This window comes from Etheostoma spectabile, chromosome 18 (assembly GCF_008692095.1).
Source record: "Etheostoma spectabile isolate EspeVRDwgs_2016 chromosome 18, UIUC_Espe_1.0, whole genome shotgun sequence".
NCBI lineage: Eukaryota > Metazoa > Chordata > Actinopteri > Perciformes > Percidae > Etheostoma > Etheostoma spectabile.
The window spans coordinates 3,306,177-3,327,748 of NC_045750.1; the positions used below are offsets into that span (position 1 = coordinate 3,306,177).

The window sequence follows — 21,572 nt, forward strand, 5'->3', positions numbered from 1 at the left end:
CTCAGTTAGTTTTTTAAAATGATATCAGATTAGTGAACAGACTGAGCCTCTGGAACGCTGGATGAATGGTTGCTGATAATGGGCCATGTAGATTGCATTAAAGATCAGCCCCCCCACTCAGATCAGCTGCTATTCTGTCTGTAATGGAGTGGTATTGAAATGTGTAAGTGACCCCAAACTTTTGACCGTATACTGTATACATCTATATATTATCTTGCCATCACTGTCACCACATTTGAAGACATTCTGTGAGAGTTTTCCAAATTCTCAGATATTCTAAGTGGATTTTCCAGGAAAATCCCACTTGTGTGTATATAGACACATTCGGGTGCTTTGTATACTGTACAGCGAAAGGGGAAGGTCACTGTGTCACAGCCTTACTTTGACCAATCGGCTTCTCAGGTTTCCCCTCAGAGGATTTGATAAAAGGTCAGACTAAAGACGCCAAGTACCGCATGTGCAAACTAACAAGAGTAACAACATCTCCGAGGAAGGACAGAATAGCTCTGTCTCTCTCTCCCGGGGTCTTAAATTCTAGGTTTCCCTCCCATCATTATAACACCACACACACACACACACACACACACACCACACACACACACACCACACACACACACACACACACACACACACACGCACACGCACACACCACACACACACACACACACACTGCACTTCTACCCAGCATGCCTCGGTGGAATTCCAGTCTCTCGGTCGTGTTTAAGTTTAGTCTCTGTCGAAAGGACTCACTGCTCGTAAATAATACTCCATTTATACTCGCTGTCCCTCTCTCTCTATTTTGTTTCTAGGTCTCTCTCTTTACTGTCTGTCCGTCTCCCCCCCCCCCCCCCCCCCTCCCCCCAAGGTTTGCGGTTTTGCTCCAGCAGCGAGCTTTCTGCCTCTGTGGAAAACCCCCCCTCTTCGGCAAACAGCGGTGGTGCGATCCTGTGGTCTGGGGCTAAAAACAGGACGAACCATTTCACGCTGAGATCCACAGTTGGGGGTGGGTGGGGTCACGTGGCTGAGGGGGGGCAGGTCCACGGGTTCAAACATCTTACAGTGGCGACCAACAACTAAAAAACAATGCATCGGAAATAGATTTACTCTGGGAGTTAAAAAAAAAAAAAAAAAACTTTAGCAGCAGAGGACGTGACCTGAAAAGTTTTGGCTCTCGATCTTGACCAAAGCACGAAAGTTGAACTTCAAACATAAACCGACCTTGCGCCCTATTGGTGTAATTGCGTCTGTTAGGCCGGCAAACAGGTGACAGTTAGGAGAACAGAGTAAGCCCGACCGATCGGTGGGCTGGTGTTATCGGCTGATATTAGGCATTTTCCAAACTATCGGTATTTATAAAGGCTGATAAAGAAAATATTTTAAAAATTAAATAAAAACGGACTAAACACCCTTTAAAAAGGAGAATTCCGGTCGATTCCAACATATAACTCTGTTTTTTGTACATTTGGAGTGCTGTCAGTGTAAAAAAAAAAACAATCGTGTTATCCTCCTGCTTGCGTTAGCATTCAACAGTCTTAAACAGGGCAAGTTTTAAACGTGTTTTTAGCCTCTAAACATGTTCAAAATATCATTACCAGTGCTTACCCATGTGCAGTGATTCCTTCTGAGGGAACACAGTGAATCTGACTGCAGGAGATGGGAGAGAAAGGCATGAAAGTTGTGCTAAATTAGCTCGGTTTAGTTCCTGTGTTGAGAGGCAGTTAGAGAGCTTAGGGACCGTCTACAAACTACAACACAGAAAAGAGATCAAACTAAAATATGAAGACTATCAGTTTAATGATTATATAAGATAGTGTCTCCAAACGTTACCTCAATTATAACTTGTCTCCTGCTAGTTGTACTATAGCACTTTTAAAAAATAAGCATTTTCCCTTTTTTTTAAAATATGTTTTATCTCTTTTCCTGTGTTGTAGTTTGTAGACGGTCCCAAAGCAGAATCAACACAGGAACTAAACAGCAGAATTAGCCCAACTTTCACACCTTTCTGTTACATCTCCAGCAGTAACTAAAGTTAACGAGTGAAAAATGTTTTTTTACGCAACCTTTGAAACTGGTCCAGTATTGAGCAAGAACGCTGCGACCAGCAGGACCACCATAGTGGGCTTTTCATAGTTTTATAGTTGACTTTGAATGAAATTTCTTTATTTTTTCATGATTAAATTACTGTTTATTCCCATGGAGTCTGGTGGCTTTAGCAATAGCAATTTCAAGCAAGTTTTTATGTCACAAAAAGGATCTTTCTCTTTAACAGAAACCCCCGTAGGAATCCTTTTCATAACGTTGTCAGACACGTACAAAAATAATCTGAGTCTGTAAGATTTGTGGACGTAAATTGAAGGTGCGCAATTGCCCAATAACTTACATTGTAGCTTGTTTTTCGCCTCCGCCGACTGCGGCGATCTCGCAAAATACTGGACCAATGTCAAGGATTGTTGTTCCCATCGGTCACTTAGACACACAAACATATACTAGGGTCCAGGTTGAACAATAAAACCAAAGTTACCCTTTAATACATTTGATATCTTTGGAATAGTGTGTATTCGCCGCAGAATTGAAAACAAACGCCTGTGGCTTTTGAATAGACGTTTTGGCTTCATCACATCAGATTAGAAGGATGAATCCAGTGGGGAGTGCAGCAGAGTTCAGGAGGTCAAAGTACAGCAGCTGATTCAGAGCTTGTTGCACTGATAAAGGTTTCTTTTCAACTGAACTCCACTTGAACTCTGAAAATGAAGCGAAAAAAGTCTCCTGTTGACATTTTTCTCTACAGTTTTCTTTTTTTTTTTTCAAACTTAATGAGCTTATCCTTTCACAGAGGGACAATCCTGTTCCACTTCCTTTCAAAAAACACACTCAGAGAGATTGTGTCTGAATATCAGCTGTGCAACAGCACCGGGAACTGAAGCCATTTCATGTCAGCGTTCAGCAAACGGACGCATTCCAATATTATAATCGTTATTATCAGATTTTCTCCTCTTTAGTTCTGATGAATTACTGATATTGTTGCATGTTATACTGAAAACTCTCAACACTGATCAGTACTGGGCTTAAAAAGTCAGTGTGTGCGTGTGTCTCATTTTTTGTGTGTGTGTGTATGTGTGTGTGTGTGTATGCATGCACACACATATTCAAGACATCAATTGGCATGGTGACCTGTAGCTGCCGCACTGAGGAACTTGTATGTTGTAGTATATGTAATATAATACGCGCGCGCGCGCGCGCGCCGCACACGACGCACGCACACCACACACACACCCCCACACAACACACCCCACACACACACACACACACACACACACACACACACACACACAATTTTGGATCCCATCACTGGATCTTACACAACACAAAACAACAGGTATAAGCACGGTTTGTTTTGATTTTCAGTTGGTGCTTCTCTAAGCAACCAGCACGGGACGGGCGGGGACCCCGCCCCTGGATCACATCATCTAATGGGGAAAGCAGTGCTTGGTTATAGGAAGAGGCACCAACAATGAGAAAAACGGAGTCAAATCTTTCTGAACATCGTGAGGCTCGTCAAAATATGGCATACATTTATGATTGCATCGACACACCAGAAAGCAGATTACTGGTGGAGGAAAAACTAAACCCTGCTCCATGGAAACATTACATACATATTTCATTGTTCTCTAATCGTTGGTCATGACAAGGAATATAACGTTTATACTGCTTAGTGTTTGGGGAAGACTAACAAAAAACTGTTTTAAAATAATGTTTTTTGGATAAATCAAACCGATCAACCCCGCTATTACACCAAATGCCAGTAATAAAGTGAAAAATATACAAAGTATTAAGTACGTCTGCGTATGCACGGTGTTTTATCGCCAGGTGTGGGTGTCAAGTTTGTACGACGAGAAGTTTTTTTTCCACACATATTTGTGACTTTATAATCTTAGGGAATATTTAAGATTTCCTCATGAATTAGCGACCTTAATCTCGGAAGTCCTGAGCTTTTCTTGGGACTGTTATACCTAAAATTAAAGCCCGACTGATAAAGGATTTTTAAGGCCGATACCAATACAAATATTTGGTTATTTAAAAATCCGATATATTTAAAAAAATCCAGAAACGCATAACAAAATATAAACAGATTTCCCTAACATTACTTATTTGTAGTTATTTATGAGTTCTCACTCAAATAATATGACAGGACCAGTCTGTAAAGCCACTTATTACACTTAAACTTTTTAATAAGACCGTTGACAGATTTACTGAGGTACCCGTCTCTCTTCCTCTCCCTCGCTCCACATCACTCGACCCCTCCCTCCTCCGATGGGAATGGCGACACGGTTGCCGTGGCAGCCAGTATAGACAAACAACAGCGATACCATGGAATACCGCAAAATATTTACAACCTGACTGGACCCGCCCGCACACACACACACACACACACACACACACAACACACACACACACACACACACACACCACACACCACACACACACCACACACACACACACACACACACACACACACACACACACACACACACACACACACACACACCACACACACACACACACACACACCGTGTCGTGTTCTGATTGTTTTGGTCCTTAGCGACGCCACCATAGCAACCACTCAGCTATTACATATCTGCTTTAGTATGAGAAGAGACAAACATGCTGTCTCTTTTGATTAAACCAGCGTTATGGGAATGACCATTTTTAACACACGCCCCCCCCAAACACACACACACACACTAACACACGCGCACACACAAAACAACACACCACACACACACACACACACACACACACACACACAGCTCTGTGTTTTGGCAGGAGGAAGCTTCATGAGGAGGTTTTGCATATTAAAGCCAAAGTGCTGGAACATTTACTATATCTCAACCTAGGCTGATTTAAACACACACACCACGCAACCCTACACACCCCACACACACCACACACCACAACACACACAACCACACACCACACACACAACACACACACACCACAACACACACACACACACACACACACACACACACACACACACCACACACACACCACACACACACACACACACAGCTGACGGTGTTATCAGGCGGTCCACCCAGCGTGCGGCGTGTCAGTCGCTGTCTAAACAGTAGATTAAACCCATTTCCTCTACACGGCGAATCAAAGCCAGCCGTCAGCCGCTGACTCTATTCAAATTCAGAGGCTTGACCACTGATTAGGTTTATCGAGTACTTCATGATCCGCTGATATGACAAACGCTGCAGAACTCTTAGATCATCAGACGCCGGCCTCCTAACTGTTCCCATGATCTGTGATAAATCTCCTGTTCACCTCTCTGGAACACGCTGCCTGATGGTTATATGAGGTGTGTTGTTCTCTCGGGCCGATGGACAGCTTGTCTCCATATCTTATGGAGTATTGACCCGCTTTCTATATCAATGTTCTTTTTAACTACCCAAAATAACATGATCGATTCCACACAACGCTCTTTGTCAAGTACAAAATCTCTACTTTCATCAATTTTGGGGAGTCTTATTCAATTTGATACCATTTGGAAGAAAAAATTGAAGTAGTTTTTGAAATAGTATTGAGTCAAAGTTGACATATTCCAGTCTGTGATTATCCATCAACATCCATTCCTTTAATTTTAGTCTCAATAACTCCTAATTTCTGCTTTTTCTAACTCAAACATTAGGTTTATTGACCATAAATTCCAAAAATAACTGTAAAACTAAAGTTAATAAGTTTGTGTTATGTAGTGTTAAATGTCAAAAAAAGTGACAAACATTGAAAAAAAAGGGACAAAAACGTTAAGATTTACAAAGAATATGGTTCCTGCATTTCCTCCCTAACTGGGACGTTTTGGGACTGAATGGTGGGATTGCTGTGGAGGAAGTACACACGGCGGTGCACTGGTAAGTAGAGCCCCAGCGATCATGGATTTTTAAGGCCAATATCGATACAAATATTTGGTTATTTAAAAATCCGATATGCCAATATAGCGGCCAATATATCTTCAAAAAAAACAAAAAAAAACAGAAACCCGTAACAAAACAAACAGATTTCCCTAACATTAGTTATTTGTAGTTATTTATGAGATCTCACTAAGATAATATGATGATAATTTTTTTCATTGCCACAACAGAACAGAGGAACATCAAAATATATTAAAGTTCTGATAAATAAAATGTATAAAAATACAAACTTAAGATATTAAACTTAAAGTCCTTTGAACAGAAACACATTAACAAAAAGATAAAGTAACCAGTGTTGCCAACAGGGACGTTGTAGAGCGTCCTCTGGTGGACAGACTATGCAACGCCATCACTACGACTTAGACGCCTGTGCACTGCACGCCTCTACGGAGGTGAGCGTCCTCTGGTGGACAGACTATGCAACGCCATCACTAACAGGGACGTTGTAGAGCGTCCTCTGGTGGACAGACTATGCAACGCCATCACTAACAGGGACGTTGTAGAGCGTCCTCTGGTGGAAGACTGTGCAACGCCATCACTAACAGGGACGTTGTAGAGCGTCCTCTGGTGGACAGACTATGCAACGCCATCACTAACAGGGACGTTGTAGAGCGTCCTCTGGTGGACAGACTATGCAACGCCATCACTAACAGGGACGTTGTAGAGCGTCCTCTGGTGGACAGACTATGCAACTCCATCACTAACAGGGACGTTGTAGAGCGTCCTCTGGTGGACAGACTATGCAACGCCATCACTAACAGGGACGTTGTAGAGCGTCCTCTGGTGGACAGACTATGCAACTCCATCACTAACAGGGACGTTGTAGAGCGTCCTCTGGTGGACAGACTATGCAACGCCACCACTCATAACGTGGTTGACGGTCCGTTTTTATTTTTTAAATATTCATTTATCAGAACCATTTAGTTATATAATGATTCTGATGAATGAATATTTAAACTGAAAAAAAATTGATACCGATAGATTGGGAAATGCCTAAGATCGGCCGATAATATCGGCCCTCCGATATATGTCGGGCTCTATGGGTAAGAGATAATAAGCGGCGCTCCTCTCTCTTTCTCTCTCCTCCTCTCCTCCATTCATGTACAGGGCTTTAAATTGACACCCGCCAACTGGGGGTGAAAATGAACTTTGTCGGGTAACATGGTTAAGTTATTCGCCAACTTCAGGCTAATTTAGGCCGGTGATGAAAGAATAACACTGTGTCTGTTGGAATTGGCAGGCTGCAGAAACAATGTGACAGATTGCCCAATTGGTCTGTTGTCCGCCAAGAAATTTGGGCGCTTTTGTGTGTGTTTGGCTTGGAAACATAATCTTTATCTAGCAACACTGCTCGTCGTACTAATCCTACATTTCCCACGGACACTCAAACTGTTGCAGTCTACATTGCCATTTGAACCAATATATCAAATCAAATAAATAAAATATAAATAAATGAGGTGACAATGACAAGGACAATTTCAGTTTAGACCACTGGACTCACCATGCCGTGGTTGAGCCACTGAGGGATGAAGTTGTCCAGTAGTTTGGGGTAGACCAGCTCTCGGTCGTACAGGTAGAGACTCCAGAACGTGAACACCACAAACTAAAGAGAAAGAAAACAAAGTCAGAAACCAAAGATACTCTATAAGTACAGACAGCGCATTACATGCTGCACCAATGGTATGAAACGGTACACACTTCCTGTTTCTTAAATGGGCGTGGCCTCGCTTGAAAGTGGGGGGAAAAGTCAAGTGGATGGATGAAAAGTTATACTTGTATAATTTAATATTATTTTTCTTTTGCCACCATTAGATATTTACACAGCTAATATACATTAAGCATCAAATGAAAAATGACATTTTAGTGTAAGTGTGTTCTGGAGACAGAGAATGTGGCTTGTGAGAAAATGGGTCCAATATTTACTATGGTGACTACGGACCGGGGCATAAGAATCAGTCATAATCTGTGGTCACGTTCACTTCTTCCATTGGAGAATGCACCCAAGACTGTGTTTAGCTACTAATATGCTTAATATCATGTCATAAGTATTGTGATGATATGGCACCGGGAGGCGTCTGGTGATTTCCACCCCTACTGATAACCTGGATTGTCATGCTGCAGTAAGACCACAATAAGCAGAACTTGGTGCCTCAGTAGAGATTGAAGAATTAGAACATTTCCTAATGAAGCCTTATGTACGGTGTGTTTAATTCATGACAGTAAATGATACCGTGCTCCGATCCTTTCCACACTGTGGTGGGGGTTCAATGGTTACAGAAGCCTGTTGATTGTCAAAACAATTCCCTGAATGTTGTGGCCACCTTACGTCATACATGGACTGAACACACCATAAGCTAACAATCCCTAATGTATCTCCAGCAGTGTTTGGACCCGGGCCAGACCATGTTCTGCAGGACGGGGGGTGGAATTACCTGACTGTCATCTGGGTTCCAGTTCGAGGCATCTGAACTATCCCCCACTATTGTACCTGATCGGCATGTTCTCTGCTTTCAACAGGCCGGTGGAGGCAGGAAAACACACACACACACACACACACACACACACACCACACACACACACACACACACACAACACACACACACACACACACACACACCACACACACACACACACACACACACACACACACACACACACACACACACACAACCACACACACACACACACACACACACACACACACACACACAACCCCTCCCTCTAGTTTCCATACTGCCTTATACAAAAAACAGATGCCCATATGAAGAAGCATGCACATATATGTGTAATATATGCACCTGCACACCTGGGCATGTATCACACACACACACACACACACACACACACTTTCCATATCAGTCGGGCTAGGTTTCCAGACATTAGCTGTGGTGATAATCATGTCTATTGTACTGTGTGTAAACTGAACTCATTGCCTAACTCACATATGGCACCATGCCAGCTGACTGCTTCAATAGGTATGTGTGTGTGTGCGTCAGACAGAGTAGGTGCTTGCAACACACACCTTCCCTCAACTGTGCCAGCTATCTAGCCTAGTTAGTTACCAACTCTGTGCGTGTGTGTGTGTGTGTGTGTGTGTGTGTGTAAATGTAAATGGACTGTTCTTATATAACGCTTTTCTAGTCTCAACGACTACTCAAAGCACTTTTACATAGTACAGGAAACATTCACCACTCACACACTGTGGCCGAGGCTGCTTTACAAGATGCCACCTGCTCATCAGATAAACCGAAGGTGCAGCATCGAGGTGTGTGTGTGTGTGTGTGTGTGTGTGTGTGTGTGTGTGTGTGTGTGTGTGGTGTAAGTAAGTAAACCTGGGATATGGTTGTGGTCAGACAGCCATACAAGTTCCTCAGTGCGGCAGCTACAGGGCACCATGCCAACTGAAATCTTAATAATAAAACTGTGTGTGTGTGTGTGTGTGTGCGTGTGCGTGTGCGTGTGCGTGTGCGGTGCGTGTGCGTGTGCGTGTGCCTGAGGATCAGACAGAGGTCACTGTCCAGCTGCTGAGGACGACTCAACACCATTTTCTCTCTTCCGGTTATTCACAGCGAGATTTTACTGAGCTTCAAATAAATCTAGCTCCTATTTTTCATTATCAATTATTTGTTCAATTAGCTTCAGGTGACTTCTTCAAATGTCTAGTTTTCTCTCAACCAACAGTCCAAAACCCAAAGACATTAAATTTACAATAATGCAAAACAGAGAAAAGCCTCATACCGCGAGCGGGCGCGTGCGCCACACGGAGGAAGAAAGGAGAGAAAAGAAAGAGAGACAAGCTGTCAGTGTGTGCGTGCGTCTTTGAGAACATTAAGCGGTATAACTTATGTTATAGTTCTGGCAAATTTAAAGTAAGTTAGCTAGTGATTTTGTTGTTGTTTGTTGTTTTGCTGTTACCAAGGTTACACCTGGCATGCGATATCATGGCGATTGTTGAACGCTCTGGCTCACGTTTGTATTTTAGGTGCATTATTTACATAATACAGTTACACTGCATTAAGATATACGGTATAATGTAATAGTGGGTTTATTGTTATTATTTTCTAGCATGTATTAAATTCCTATGCATTGTGTATGGTAGCCTACACGCCTACACACACACACGCCTACACACACACACCACACACACACACACACACACACACACACACACCACACACACACACACACACACACACACACACAAAACACACACACACACACACACACACACACACACACACACACACACACACACACACACACACACACACCACACACACACACACACACACACACCTTAATCTTCGATACAAAAAACGCATTTTGGAAATCCACATGCTGATGCTTTCTTGAGACTTATCGGAGAGGACAAGCCTTCCGAATCAACTTTTGGCCCATACATCAAAGAGACCGATGAAAGGGGCGAGAAAAAGGGTTGAGAGAGAGCTGATCATACTGCAAATGCATAAACTCAAGCCTTTGATTCCCGTGAACCAGGCTGATCTTTCCCCGGGTTATTGTGCGTTTGTGTGTGTGTGTGGTGTATGTGTGTGTGTGTGTGTTTGGTTGAATGCGTCCACCCGCTCACCGCTCCGACAGGGAAGGCCAGTACGGCCATCATCCAGTCCCTCAGGCCAATCAGCTTCTTCAGCTGGCGCTCCTGCTCCCTGCTGTCGCCTCCCCTGGTCAGCAGACTGGACACGTCGATCAGGACGCACAGTCCGAAAAACACCGCCTGGATCACCTGCCGAGAGAGAGACGGGGAGAGCTCAGCCAGCTCTTCCACAGCTCACACGTTTGCTCATGACACTTAGTGCAGCAGTGGCAAGGAAAAAAGGCAATTATATAAAAATGATAATAGAACTATGACTAGAAAGAGTAGTTGTAGTAGTTCAGGGTGTAGCAGGGCCCTGCAGAGCGTAGAGCAGGACCACGGTGGCAGCTGCAACCATGATTTAGGTGCCACCCTAATCCAAGGAAAACTGCAAGGCAAAACAAAGGACTCCGGGGGAATAAGCTCCCCAGAGCTAAGTTAGTAACAAGCACACACGAGTAATGTGCACACACATGGAAAGAGAGAGGTGAGAGGAGCTCAGAGTGTCAAAAGGACGTCCCCCTGCAGTCCAGAAAGGACAGCTCCCACCCCGGCTCTGATCTGTTTGACCTGTTGCCCTCAGGAAGGCGCTACAGGTGCATCAGAGCACGGACCAACAGACTCAAGAACAGTTTCTTCCCGAAGGCCATAACGACCCTGAACTCACCCCTGAACTCACATATGCACTGACTCCACTCCACAGCCCCCCCCGGCCCCCGGACTGTCTTCTTCATTCCGTCCGACTGTGCAATATTATTGTTATACTGTTACTGTTATATAATACCTCATAGGACACTGGAATCTGTGCAATTTCATTTCATACAGTGCAATATTTAATACATTAACCTTTCCATTACTGTGCAATATGTATTTACTTAATATTAGTACTTAATCATTTCATTCCATCACTGTGCAATATTATTTATTGAGTGTTAACACTTACCTATGCTTATTCAAGCTGATTTATATATGTATACTTGACAGTCACTACACTTTATATCTTTGACTTTATATTTTTGATATTTTATACTGTTATATTCTTATATTTTTTTTGTGTCAACACTGCAAAGGGATTGCTTTAATCTCGTTGCACAAGTACCGTGTACTTGTGTATAATGACAATAAAGGCATTCTATTCTATTCTATTCTATTCTAGACCTTCACCAGCATAACTAAGAGCTGGTCCAAGGAAAACCTGAGCCAGCTCTATAAGGGTTGGTAGATGAATCTGACAACTGTGAAGAGAAGCAGGGACACTGACTGAAGAAGTAGCTCATACAACCCCACTTCAACACATCTGAACCATCCCTTTTTTAAATACTATCTTGACTTGGTGCCATAAAGCCGGGAGATGAGTGTATCACTTCATCTTGGGCGAGAGTCTGCCAGCACTAGTGTTGTTGCATTGACTTCACCTGAAGCTTGTTTTTGTTTGACTCATTTTCCTAAACTTAATTCTGAAATCCAATAAAAACACAAAATCTCTTGCCGTCTTTAACAAAAGAAAAAAAGCCAGAAAAAACATTGTATTGCCTGTCACCTAGCAACAGTGTTCTCAAACTCCAACCACTTGAGTACCAAACACATCCTATACTTGACTTCCCAAATTGAAAACACAACCTCGCCAGTTCCATTTAAAAAGGCAGCGCATGCTGTTAGTATTGTTCATATTTGAATGAAATGGAAAGGGATTGAAATGCGTTTCCAGGAGCTTTTCTTTAAATATTTTAGAGAAAGAAGATAACTATCAAGCACCTCTTCCTATTATCCTTCCAATTATAGTTAAACACGTCTAAAGTGTTTGATAATGTGTCAAAGTGCAGTAAAGAAGATTAGAATAACTATTTCCATAATGAGATTTGAGCTGTGAATGCAACACTGTTTCCAGACAACTGTGACATGTTAGATGTTGGAACTACCTGCCTCAGGGAATAAACCATAAACTGTAAATATAACGATGGACGACGCGTCTCCACGTCCTCCCACTGTACAAAAGTGAAGCCAGAATTTGTCTATTAGTGGTGGTGGTTAGTGGTGGATTACAGTAGCTCGGTCAGTAGGGAGCTGGGTTGGGAACCGGAGGGTCACTGGTCCGAGTCCCTGTGTGGACTGGCAGCTAGAGAGGTGCCAGTCACATTCTCTTGAGCAAGGCACCAAACCCTCACAAGGCCAGCCCCCCCTCCACTCCACTGGTGGTGAGGCAGCACAGTGGCTCAGTGGTTAGCACTTCTGCCTCTCTGTGGAGTTTGTATGCATTTGAAAATTTGCCAATTGGCTTTTCTTTATGTGACAGAAAATCGTGATATTATTTCTAACAAGCTAAAAAAAAAAAATCATGATTCCTATTGTTCCCCACAGTGTGCAGGCCTAATTATCGGTTTCATTAACTACTAATAATCGGTGCTGGGCCTGTAAAACCAGTATCAGTCGACCCCTACAATAAACGCTGTAACCTGTCTGCAAAAACACACTGCATTTGAAGAAACCTGTAAATGCTCATTTAAACAAACCCACTGCAAATACTGGACTCAGATTTTGAATTCCAAACGGCCAAAGTCGCAGGGAGCTGCAGGACTTTAAGGGAATTGTGGCGAGAGAGTGAGCAGCTCTCCTTTTCTCCCCGTGTAATGAAACACTGCCGCCAATATGTTCACAATGACGGCTCTGACCTTTGCCAGAGCGAGATGGAGAGACATGCACACAACCGCCTCTCCTCGTCATCGCGCCTCCTCTCCTCCAATCTCACATTGGGAGTGTCAGGTGTCCCCCGCTGGGTGAGCAGACGGCTGGACGTTGGAGACAATTTGCCTTTAAATTTAAAAGCTATCGGATGCCAATTCATTTCCAGTTATACATTGTGTATCATCCTATTATGGAAAAAATACTTAGCTGGTCCCTTGCTTGATATGTGTGACTGAAATGTGTACATGGATGTAGGCATCACTAAAAGTCTGATGCCTGTCCTAGCTTGCCTGCTACGTATATAATGGGTTTCTATGTGAACTCAGCTAGCGATGACGCTCTGAGCAGCAACAACACCAAAAATCAATCACAATCAAAGTGCTGGCGATTGTGAAATGGATCTCATGGCAATCATGTCAGTGTAGCACTTATAATTTGCAGGGCTTCATATTACACATGTTCATACAGTAACACACACACACACACACACACACACACACACACACACACACACACACACACACACACTAAGAGGCAGATGTTGCAGCGGTGTGTGTGTTTCCTGGCTGCTGGTGTGTTCAGGTCATTAACAGCACAGTTAACCATGAGGAGAGGTCTAATGTGGAAAATATGACACAACTGTTTCTCATGCTCACAGACACACACAGACACACACAATTTCTTGAGTTGATTTGATTCCGATTCCCAAGGTCCCGTTTCGATTACACTTCCGATTCAATATCACTTAGGTTCCAGTTACCAGTTTCGCTCGGATATAAAAGAGAACAAACCTTCCCATACCAAAGCCAAAACCACGCCCCACAAAGCTTTAGAAAGCATCGCTTGTCACTCCTTGTTACGGAAACATATATACTAAATATATAGTATATGTATAATAGAGCCCGACCAATGTATCTGGATATCATCGGCCGGTATTATGCATTTCTCAATATATCGGTATCGGCATTTATAATGGCCGATTGAAAAAAAAAAAAATCAAAATCATTGATAAATGAATATTTAAAAAAAATTAAAAATGGACAGTCAACCATGTTATGAGTGTTGTCGTTGCATAGTCTGTCCACCAGAGGACGCTCTACAACGTCCCTGTTAGCAACGCTGATTTTTTTTTTTTTTTTGTTAACGTGTTTTTGTTCAAAGGACTTTAAGTTTGTATTTTCATACATTTTATTTTTAAGAACTTTAATATGTTTAGATGTTCCTCTGTTCTGTTGTGACAATAAAACAAGTTATTATCATAGTATTTTAGTGAGAAGTCATAAATAGCTACAAATAACTAATAGTTAGGGAAATCTGTTTGTTTTGTAACGCGTTTCTGGATTTCTTTCTTAAAATATATATTGGCTGATATATCGGCATATTGGATTTTTAAATAACCAAATATTCGTATGGTATCGGCCTTAAACATCCTCTATCGGTCGGGCTCTGTGCAACGCGAGACCACAGGAAGCACAGCTGAGCAACAGTCCCGTTACATTACTACGGAAATAAACAGACATCACCACAAAATGGACCGTTGGTTCTTCAAGTGGAATGTAAACGGCCTGTATTTATACAGCGCTCTTCTAGTCCTAACGACTACTCAAAGCACTTCTACATAGTCCAGGAGCCTGCCAACCTTCTGATTGGCAGGCACCGCTCTACCACTGAGTCTCTACTGACTGAATCTTCTGCTCTTTGTCCACAATGGTTCGCTTGTTAAAGCTCGTCCATAGCTAACACTGTGGGAGGGTATTATCGCTGAAGTTGATCTGCTATGTTGGTGAATGACTGGCTTATTGAATTAGTCTCTGATAGAGCTGCCTCTTTGTGAATGTGCGTGTATGTGTGCGTTGTTTGGGATGACTGGGAGCAGTGTGTGTGTTTGTCTTCTTCCAATAACTACTGTGTGAAGTCCTTAATTTACTTTACTTGTACTCTTGCTAGTTTATAAATCCCTTAACGGTTTAGGTCCAAAATACATTTCTGATCTGCTACTACACTATGACCCCCCCAGACCTCTCAGGTCATCTGGGACAGGTCTACTTTCTGTCCCCAGAGTTAGAACTAAACAGGGTGAAGCAGCTTTCAGTTTCTATACTCCTCATATCTGGAATAAACTCCCAGAAACCTGCAGATCCGCTGCTACTCTCAGTTCTTTTAAATCAAGGCTGAAGACCTTCCTTTTTGATGCTGCCTTTCTTTAAATTAATGCTCATTTCTTTCTTATGCTGCACTGTAACTTTTATTCTTGCGTTTTATGTGTCCTAATGTTTTTATTTTGTTTTTAACTGTCTATTCATGTGTCTTATTGATTTTTAATGCTTATGACTTTTAAGTGTTTGTACTTGTGTTTTATCTGTTTTAATGATTTTGTGTAAAGCACTTTGAATTGCCCTGTTGCTGAAATGTGCTCTACAAATAAAGCTGCCTTGCCTTGCCTTGCCTTACTCTTCCGACACCATAACACTGGTGATGAAGCTGAATAGGTCTCAAGTATATCAGAGAAGACTGATGCAAACATTCTGCTCATTTCAGAGAGATAATAGTCAAACTTTTTTGACAGCTCTGACCTTTGACCTAATTAGCATATGAATGACCACGCCCCCTTTTCCCACGCGTCTTTGTTCTATGAATTGTCTAGGCATTACATCATAAATATTGTTATATAGTTCTTCCTTTCAATGATAATAGCGACATTGGAGGATTCCGTATGCTCAAAGTGTTGGAGAGGAGGGGTGGATATGTGTGTGTGTGTGTGTGTGTGTGTGTGTGTGTGTGTGTGTGTGTGTGTGTGTGTGTGTGTGTGTGTGTGTGTGTTGGGGGATTCCCCCATAGGGTTTACCTAATTTGCATATTGAGGGTCTCCCTTTACCCCCTCCTTTTTTCCCCTCATAGTCACAGGGCATGATGTCATCTATGTGCAGCAGTCAAAATCAGATTCTTTCAATATCCAATGTTCAAGGTAACAAATGTGTTGGTTGTTATTTTCACAATAATGGCAAAAAACACTGCGTACTGGTTTTAATTCCACTAAAGTGACACTTTTATGGCCTTTATGACACTGTCACAGTTGTATGAGAAACTCTCTCAGGTATGTGTGGTATGCATAAATCCCGCTCTACCCCATTTTAAGAAATCATCTCACACTAAGGGGTAAAAACAAACACTTGAATGGTATCAAACATCCAGACATGTCGTCATGGCGATCTGATTGCATAGAACGTTCAATCACACGGTTGACCCTAAACGTGAGAAACCATCTCTGGTATGCACCAAATTATACGTCTCCTTATAAACTTAAATGACGTGATTCTTAGACCGACATATAGTTTGTTCCATATGAATCCTATACAATTATTTGGAGGGAAAAGTAAACCAAACGCTTGGTAGAAATGTGTCAACCCCGAGTGAGCGGTTTCAGAGAGAGACAGACACCGGCTCAACTCAACTCTAACAAAACCACGCAGCCATGGACAGAGGTAAATAATATAAGCATTTTTTTGACAAGTTTTTATGTATCCTATTAATTGTCTAAATGCAGGACTGTGCTTTTTTTTTTTAAATCAGAATTATTCATATTTTACTAACAGCGTTTTAAAAACTCACATCAAAAATCGAACATGTTGAAGGTTAACCAAAACATATACTTACAGATTTTGCTGACGGATGCTACAAGGAATCTTTAGAAGAAATTCGGAATGCCAAAAGCGAGCCAAAACCAAAGCATCTATCCACTCCACGTCCTGTGTTAAAGAATCCATTGAAAGCAACACAAACCGGGGTAAAAATACGAGAGTCCTCAGGGTTCATTTCAGGTACTTTAAGATTTTGAATGTTACACATACTCAGAGCCTCTGTCGGAGGAGCTATCACTTGCCGCGTCTGTGTTCAAATGAAATCCCAGTTTTTGGTGTTTGGTCGCAGTGCTATGGCGACGTTGACGTAACAGGCTCTCATTGGTTCTTGTTGTTCTCGAGGTTGCTACACAACGAAATGCCTCATTACTGCCCCACATGGGCCGGAGGGTTGCTCAAAGGTTGATAGTTGAAAAAGATTATAAGATTATTATATTGAATGTATAACATAAATCTGTAAAATGATTAAAATGACCAAACATCGTAAATACAATTTTTTAGTAAATATTTTATTCATTTCCCCATTTTAAGGTAAATTCAGAATCTGAAACAAAAACTTTACGTCTAACTAAAATGATATCAACGAATTATAATGCGAACATTTTCTTTTATTATAATCAACAGACTCGTCGCCGACGGTCTCAACCCCAGCGAGGACGGTGCCCCCATTTAGAGTATGCCCGCTGTCGCCCATCAGACAGCAAACAGCACCGGTAACACCTTTATTTTTCTCTCCTCCCAGAAGACAGGAACCTCAGACTTCCTCTTCTGTGAGGTTTACCACACCCAACATTAAGTGGGGTCCTTCCAGACCCACTAAACAGCGAAAACGTGTCAAATCAGCGATCGTCCGCCAACTTTTCGAGGATTCAATCGACAGTTCACCAGAGGGGATTGCAGAGAGTAGAGGAGCAGCAAGACTGCAAAGAGGGATTCAGCAGTTGGAAACACACCGGATGGTTGTCCAGCTAATGCAATCTATAATTGCATCATTCACAACCATTTGCTTTCCGGTATCGGGTCTCGGGGGCAGCAGCTCCAGCAGGGGACCCCAAACTTTCCTTTCCCGAGCCACATCAACCAGCTCCGACTGGGGGATCCCGAGGCGTTCCCAGGCCAGGTTGGAGATATAATCTCTCCACATAGTCCTGGGTCTTCCCCGAGGTCTCCTCCCAGCTGATGAAGATGGGGATGGATATAACCATTTGCGAAAAAATGTTGTAATATTTTACACATGTAAATGATTTTTTTTTTATTTTTTTTTTTTATTTCATTTTTTTGTTATGTTGTTTTTTTTTATTTGTTTTTTTAAAGATGGATAGCGAATCTGATTCTTTATCTAGTTCAGCCTTATCCCAAGTCCCTCTTGACATTGTGTTGGCTGTAGAACAGTTACGTCCTAATCCTTCAACCTCTTCTATTCCTTCGCCCTTATCCCAAGTCCCTCTCGACTTACAAATCGCCGTGGAGCGATTAAGGAATTTACCAACATCCAGAAATGACATTGTACAAATCGAGTCGCCTTCAGAACCCCAAAATCCTTTTCGGGACATAGAAAACGCTTGTTGCTATTGAGAATTGTGAAAGATTGATACCATTCAAGTTTTTTTTTACCCCTTAGTGTGAGAAGGTTTCTTACATTGGGGGGTAGAGCATACCCCACATACCAGAGAGAGTTTCTCATACAACTGTGACAGTGTCATAAAGGCCATAAAAGTGTCACTTTAGTGGAATTAAAACCAGTACGCAGTGTTTTTTGCCATTATTGTGAAAATGAATAACATTTGTTACCTTGAACATTGGATAATTGAAAGAATCTGATTTTGACTGCTGCATGACATCATGCCTTGTGATTATGAGAAGAAAAGGGAGGGGGTAACACCCTGTTAAAAGGGAGCCCCCCAATGTGCAAATTAGGTAAACCCTATGGGGAATGGCCCATTCACACACAAACACACACACACACACACACACACAATATCCACCCCTCCTCTCCAACACTTTGAGCATACGGAATCCTCCAATGTTGCTATTATCATTGAAAGGAAGAACTATATAACAATATTTATGATGTAATGTCTAGACAATTCATAGAACAAAGGGACCGATCCCAAACATATGCTAATATTGGGCCCCCCATGGACACGTGTGAATATCAAATTGAGGCCCTCAATATATATAGTATAATATTTTTTTTTTTTTTTTTACTTTTTAGGTTTCTTTAATCCTTCTTCCTTTTGTGAGTCTGTTGGTGAATATTCAGACAAGTGCATGTTGTTTGAATCATTAGGGAGCTACACATTATGTATGGGAGGCTTTTAAAATCAACAGTGAACGCGCGGCGCGCTCCCTTGCAGAGGGGAAGCTCTTGTTTGTAACAGGAGTGCATTCAGCACCGTAACACCTGTTCCGGTTCAGCCGCTACACACTGAGCTCACCGGTAGACCACGTCGGGGTCTCCAAACGCGAGTCCAGACACATTTGAGTGCAAATAAGTGCAGTTTAATTACCTTATTTCCGGTTAGCAACGCATTACACACCGGAACTGTAAAAAACAGGGAGGCGGAAACGCTGAATAATCCAAACCTCATAGCATCACGAAGCAACGCGTAACCTCTTAGCGACTCGGCTCTGCAGCTCGCGCAGCTAACTTTAGGGTTGAAATACCGTGAAATGTCAAATCTCACCAAGTCAATGAATGTCAGAAACTTCCAGCTGCCCCCGTAGGTCTGGTGCGCCGGCATGTCCAAGGCTTTGTAGTGGCAGAGGATGGAGAAGTAGGACATGAGGATGGCGACCCGGAGAACCTGCGAGGGGATCAGCGCCATGATGCTCGCGCTCTGTGTCCTTCTTCACCTGGCCGACTGCTGCCTCGTGCTCCTTTTTCTACCTTCCTATCTGTTTCTCTTTGATCCTATGATGGCCCGTCTTCACCTCCCTCCCTGTGCATGCGCCTATCGTGCCCCCCCACCCCCACTGTACTGGGTACTGCTTCCGTGTTATGACGATGCAATGCGGAGGGGTGTCTACCGTCTCGTGGAGTTACTAACTGGCTGTAGTGGTTGCTACTCTGGAGCATGACTGGTTTCTTTATTACATGCGAGAAAATAAATGATCTGAGAGAAGAAGAAAAAATATTTGAGAGAAAATGTTTTCATACCAATAGTAAAAAAAAAAATAGTAATATTTGAGACAAAAAAAAAGTCAATATAAATTTGAATTTTTTTAAATTATTTTTGAGAAAAATAAATCTCTCTCAAAATACTTTTTTAAACTCTCAAATATATATTTTTGGCTATCGGTGTGAAAAAAAAATTCTCTCCAAAAAATATTTTTTTTTCTCTCAAAACGTTTTTCTTCTCGCTCTCAAATCCTAAGTCTTTGCTCTGGAGGACACTACTAGACCTGTCGGGTCCTTGTGGATTCTGGAGTGTGGTCTGGACCTGCTCTATCTGTGAAGTGTCTTGAGATAACTCTTGTTATGAATTGATACTATAAATAAAATTGAATTGAAATTGAATTGCTGTAAGGACTGTAACGGCACTGTAGATTTTCTACTTGTATTATAATCGTGACATCACAACTGTTGTGACATCACAACCTAGACCTGCTTGATAATACAAAACATACGTGAAAATTTGTGTAACCTCACTCAAGTTAAAAAAAAAATGAAAATGTACCTGTCATTATATTGCCGTGGTAATACACTAATTTGTAAGTATTTGTAAATTCAGCTGTTGTTTTAATTTTATAATGAACTTATTTAGTCATGTGCACAGAGTAACAGGTCAGGATCAAACTGAACTGAAATAAACATAACAGGAGCAGAGACAATATATAAGAATAGCTACATTAATAAACACAATATATTTGAAATTAATTCATTAGGATAACCCTCTGAGATGTACCATCTCGTTATCGAGGGGGTCCTGGACGAGATTCCACACAAACAAACAAAAACATTGCTCTTATACAAACAAGATAAACAAAACAGACACAAATAAAAAAAAAAAATTAACAAAAAAAAACACACAGAGCCTACAATTACAACAGAATAAGTAATAGATCGTAACATCATCATACCACCAATGGAAATACTTCTACTGGAAGATAAAAAATTAGATTTTTCAGGACTCTATTACTTGTTAAAAGATAAATAAAAATTAAATTATGAAGAAGAAATTTAACAGAAAACCAGTGTCATGACAGTAAAGCCGTTGGAAAACTTAAAAATGAACTGATCCAAAGTGAAAGAGAGAGAAAGAGAGATGATGCTGACAGCAGGCGAGGACAGGGGTGATGCTGTTGCCACAGCAACGCTGTACCACTCTAGAAAAAGAGCGTAGTGCTGTATTCATGGGTGGATGGACACATGCACAGATCTGCAGTACATTACACACACGAGTGTTGTGGATGTTGGGAATGGAAACAGGAAGCAGATTGTCTGACGTGGCTCTGAGATTGAAAATCATAGACGTATAAGTTGAAGATATTTCGGAAAGATAACAGCAACGGCAGAAAGTTCGAGCAGGGATTTACAGCTGGGACTGACCACGAGGTGGAACTGTTACTGAAAGGTAACGTGGGCTACCTAACTCCTGGTTTCCACCGGTTGCAGAACGGCTGCGGATCGGATCCGTGCTCCGCCGTCCGTCAACACCCACCAGGTCCGGAGTTGTTGCC

The 21,572-nt window shown here is 42.1% G+C and overlaps 1 protein-coding gene across 1 annotated transcript in view; it reads right to left on the minus strand.

Annotated features, from left to right (window-relative positions):
• The window catches only part of aig1 (androgen-induced 1 (H. sapiens)), a 28,403-nt gene extending 8,518 nt beyond the window's left edge, over positions 1-19,885 (minus strand). The window contains exons 1-3 of the mRNA XM_032542790.1: positions 19,577-19,885; positions 10,564-10,719; positions 7,477-7,578 (exon numbers count right to left, since the gene is read on the minus strand). Of these exons, the coding sequence (XP_032398681.1) occupies positions 7,477-7,578; positions 10,564-10,719; positions 19,577-19,717 (399 nt within the window). The 5' untranslated portion in view covers positions 19,718-19,885. The remainder of the gene's footprint in view (positions 1-7,476; positions 7,579-10,563; positions 10,720-19,576) is intronic.
• Positions 19,886-21,572: the final 1,687 nt, after the last annotated feature.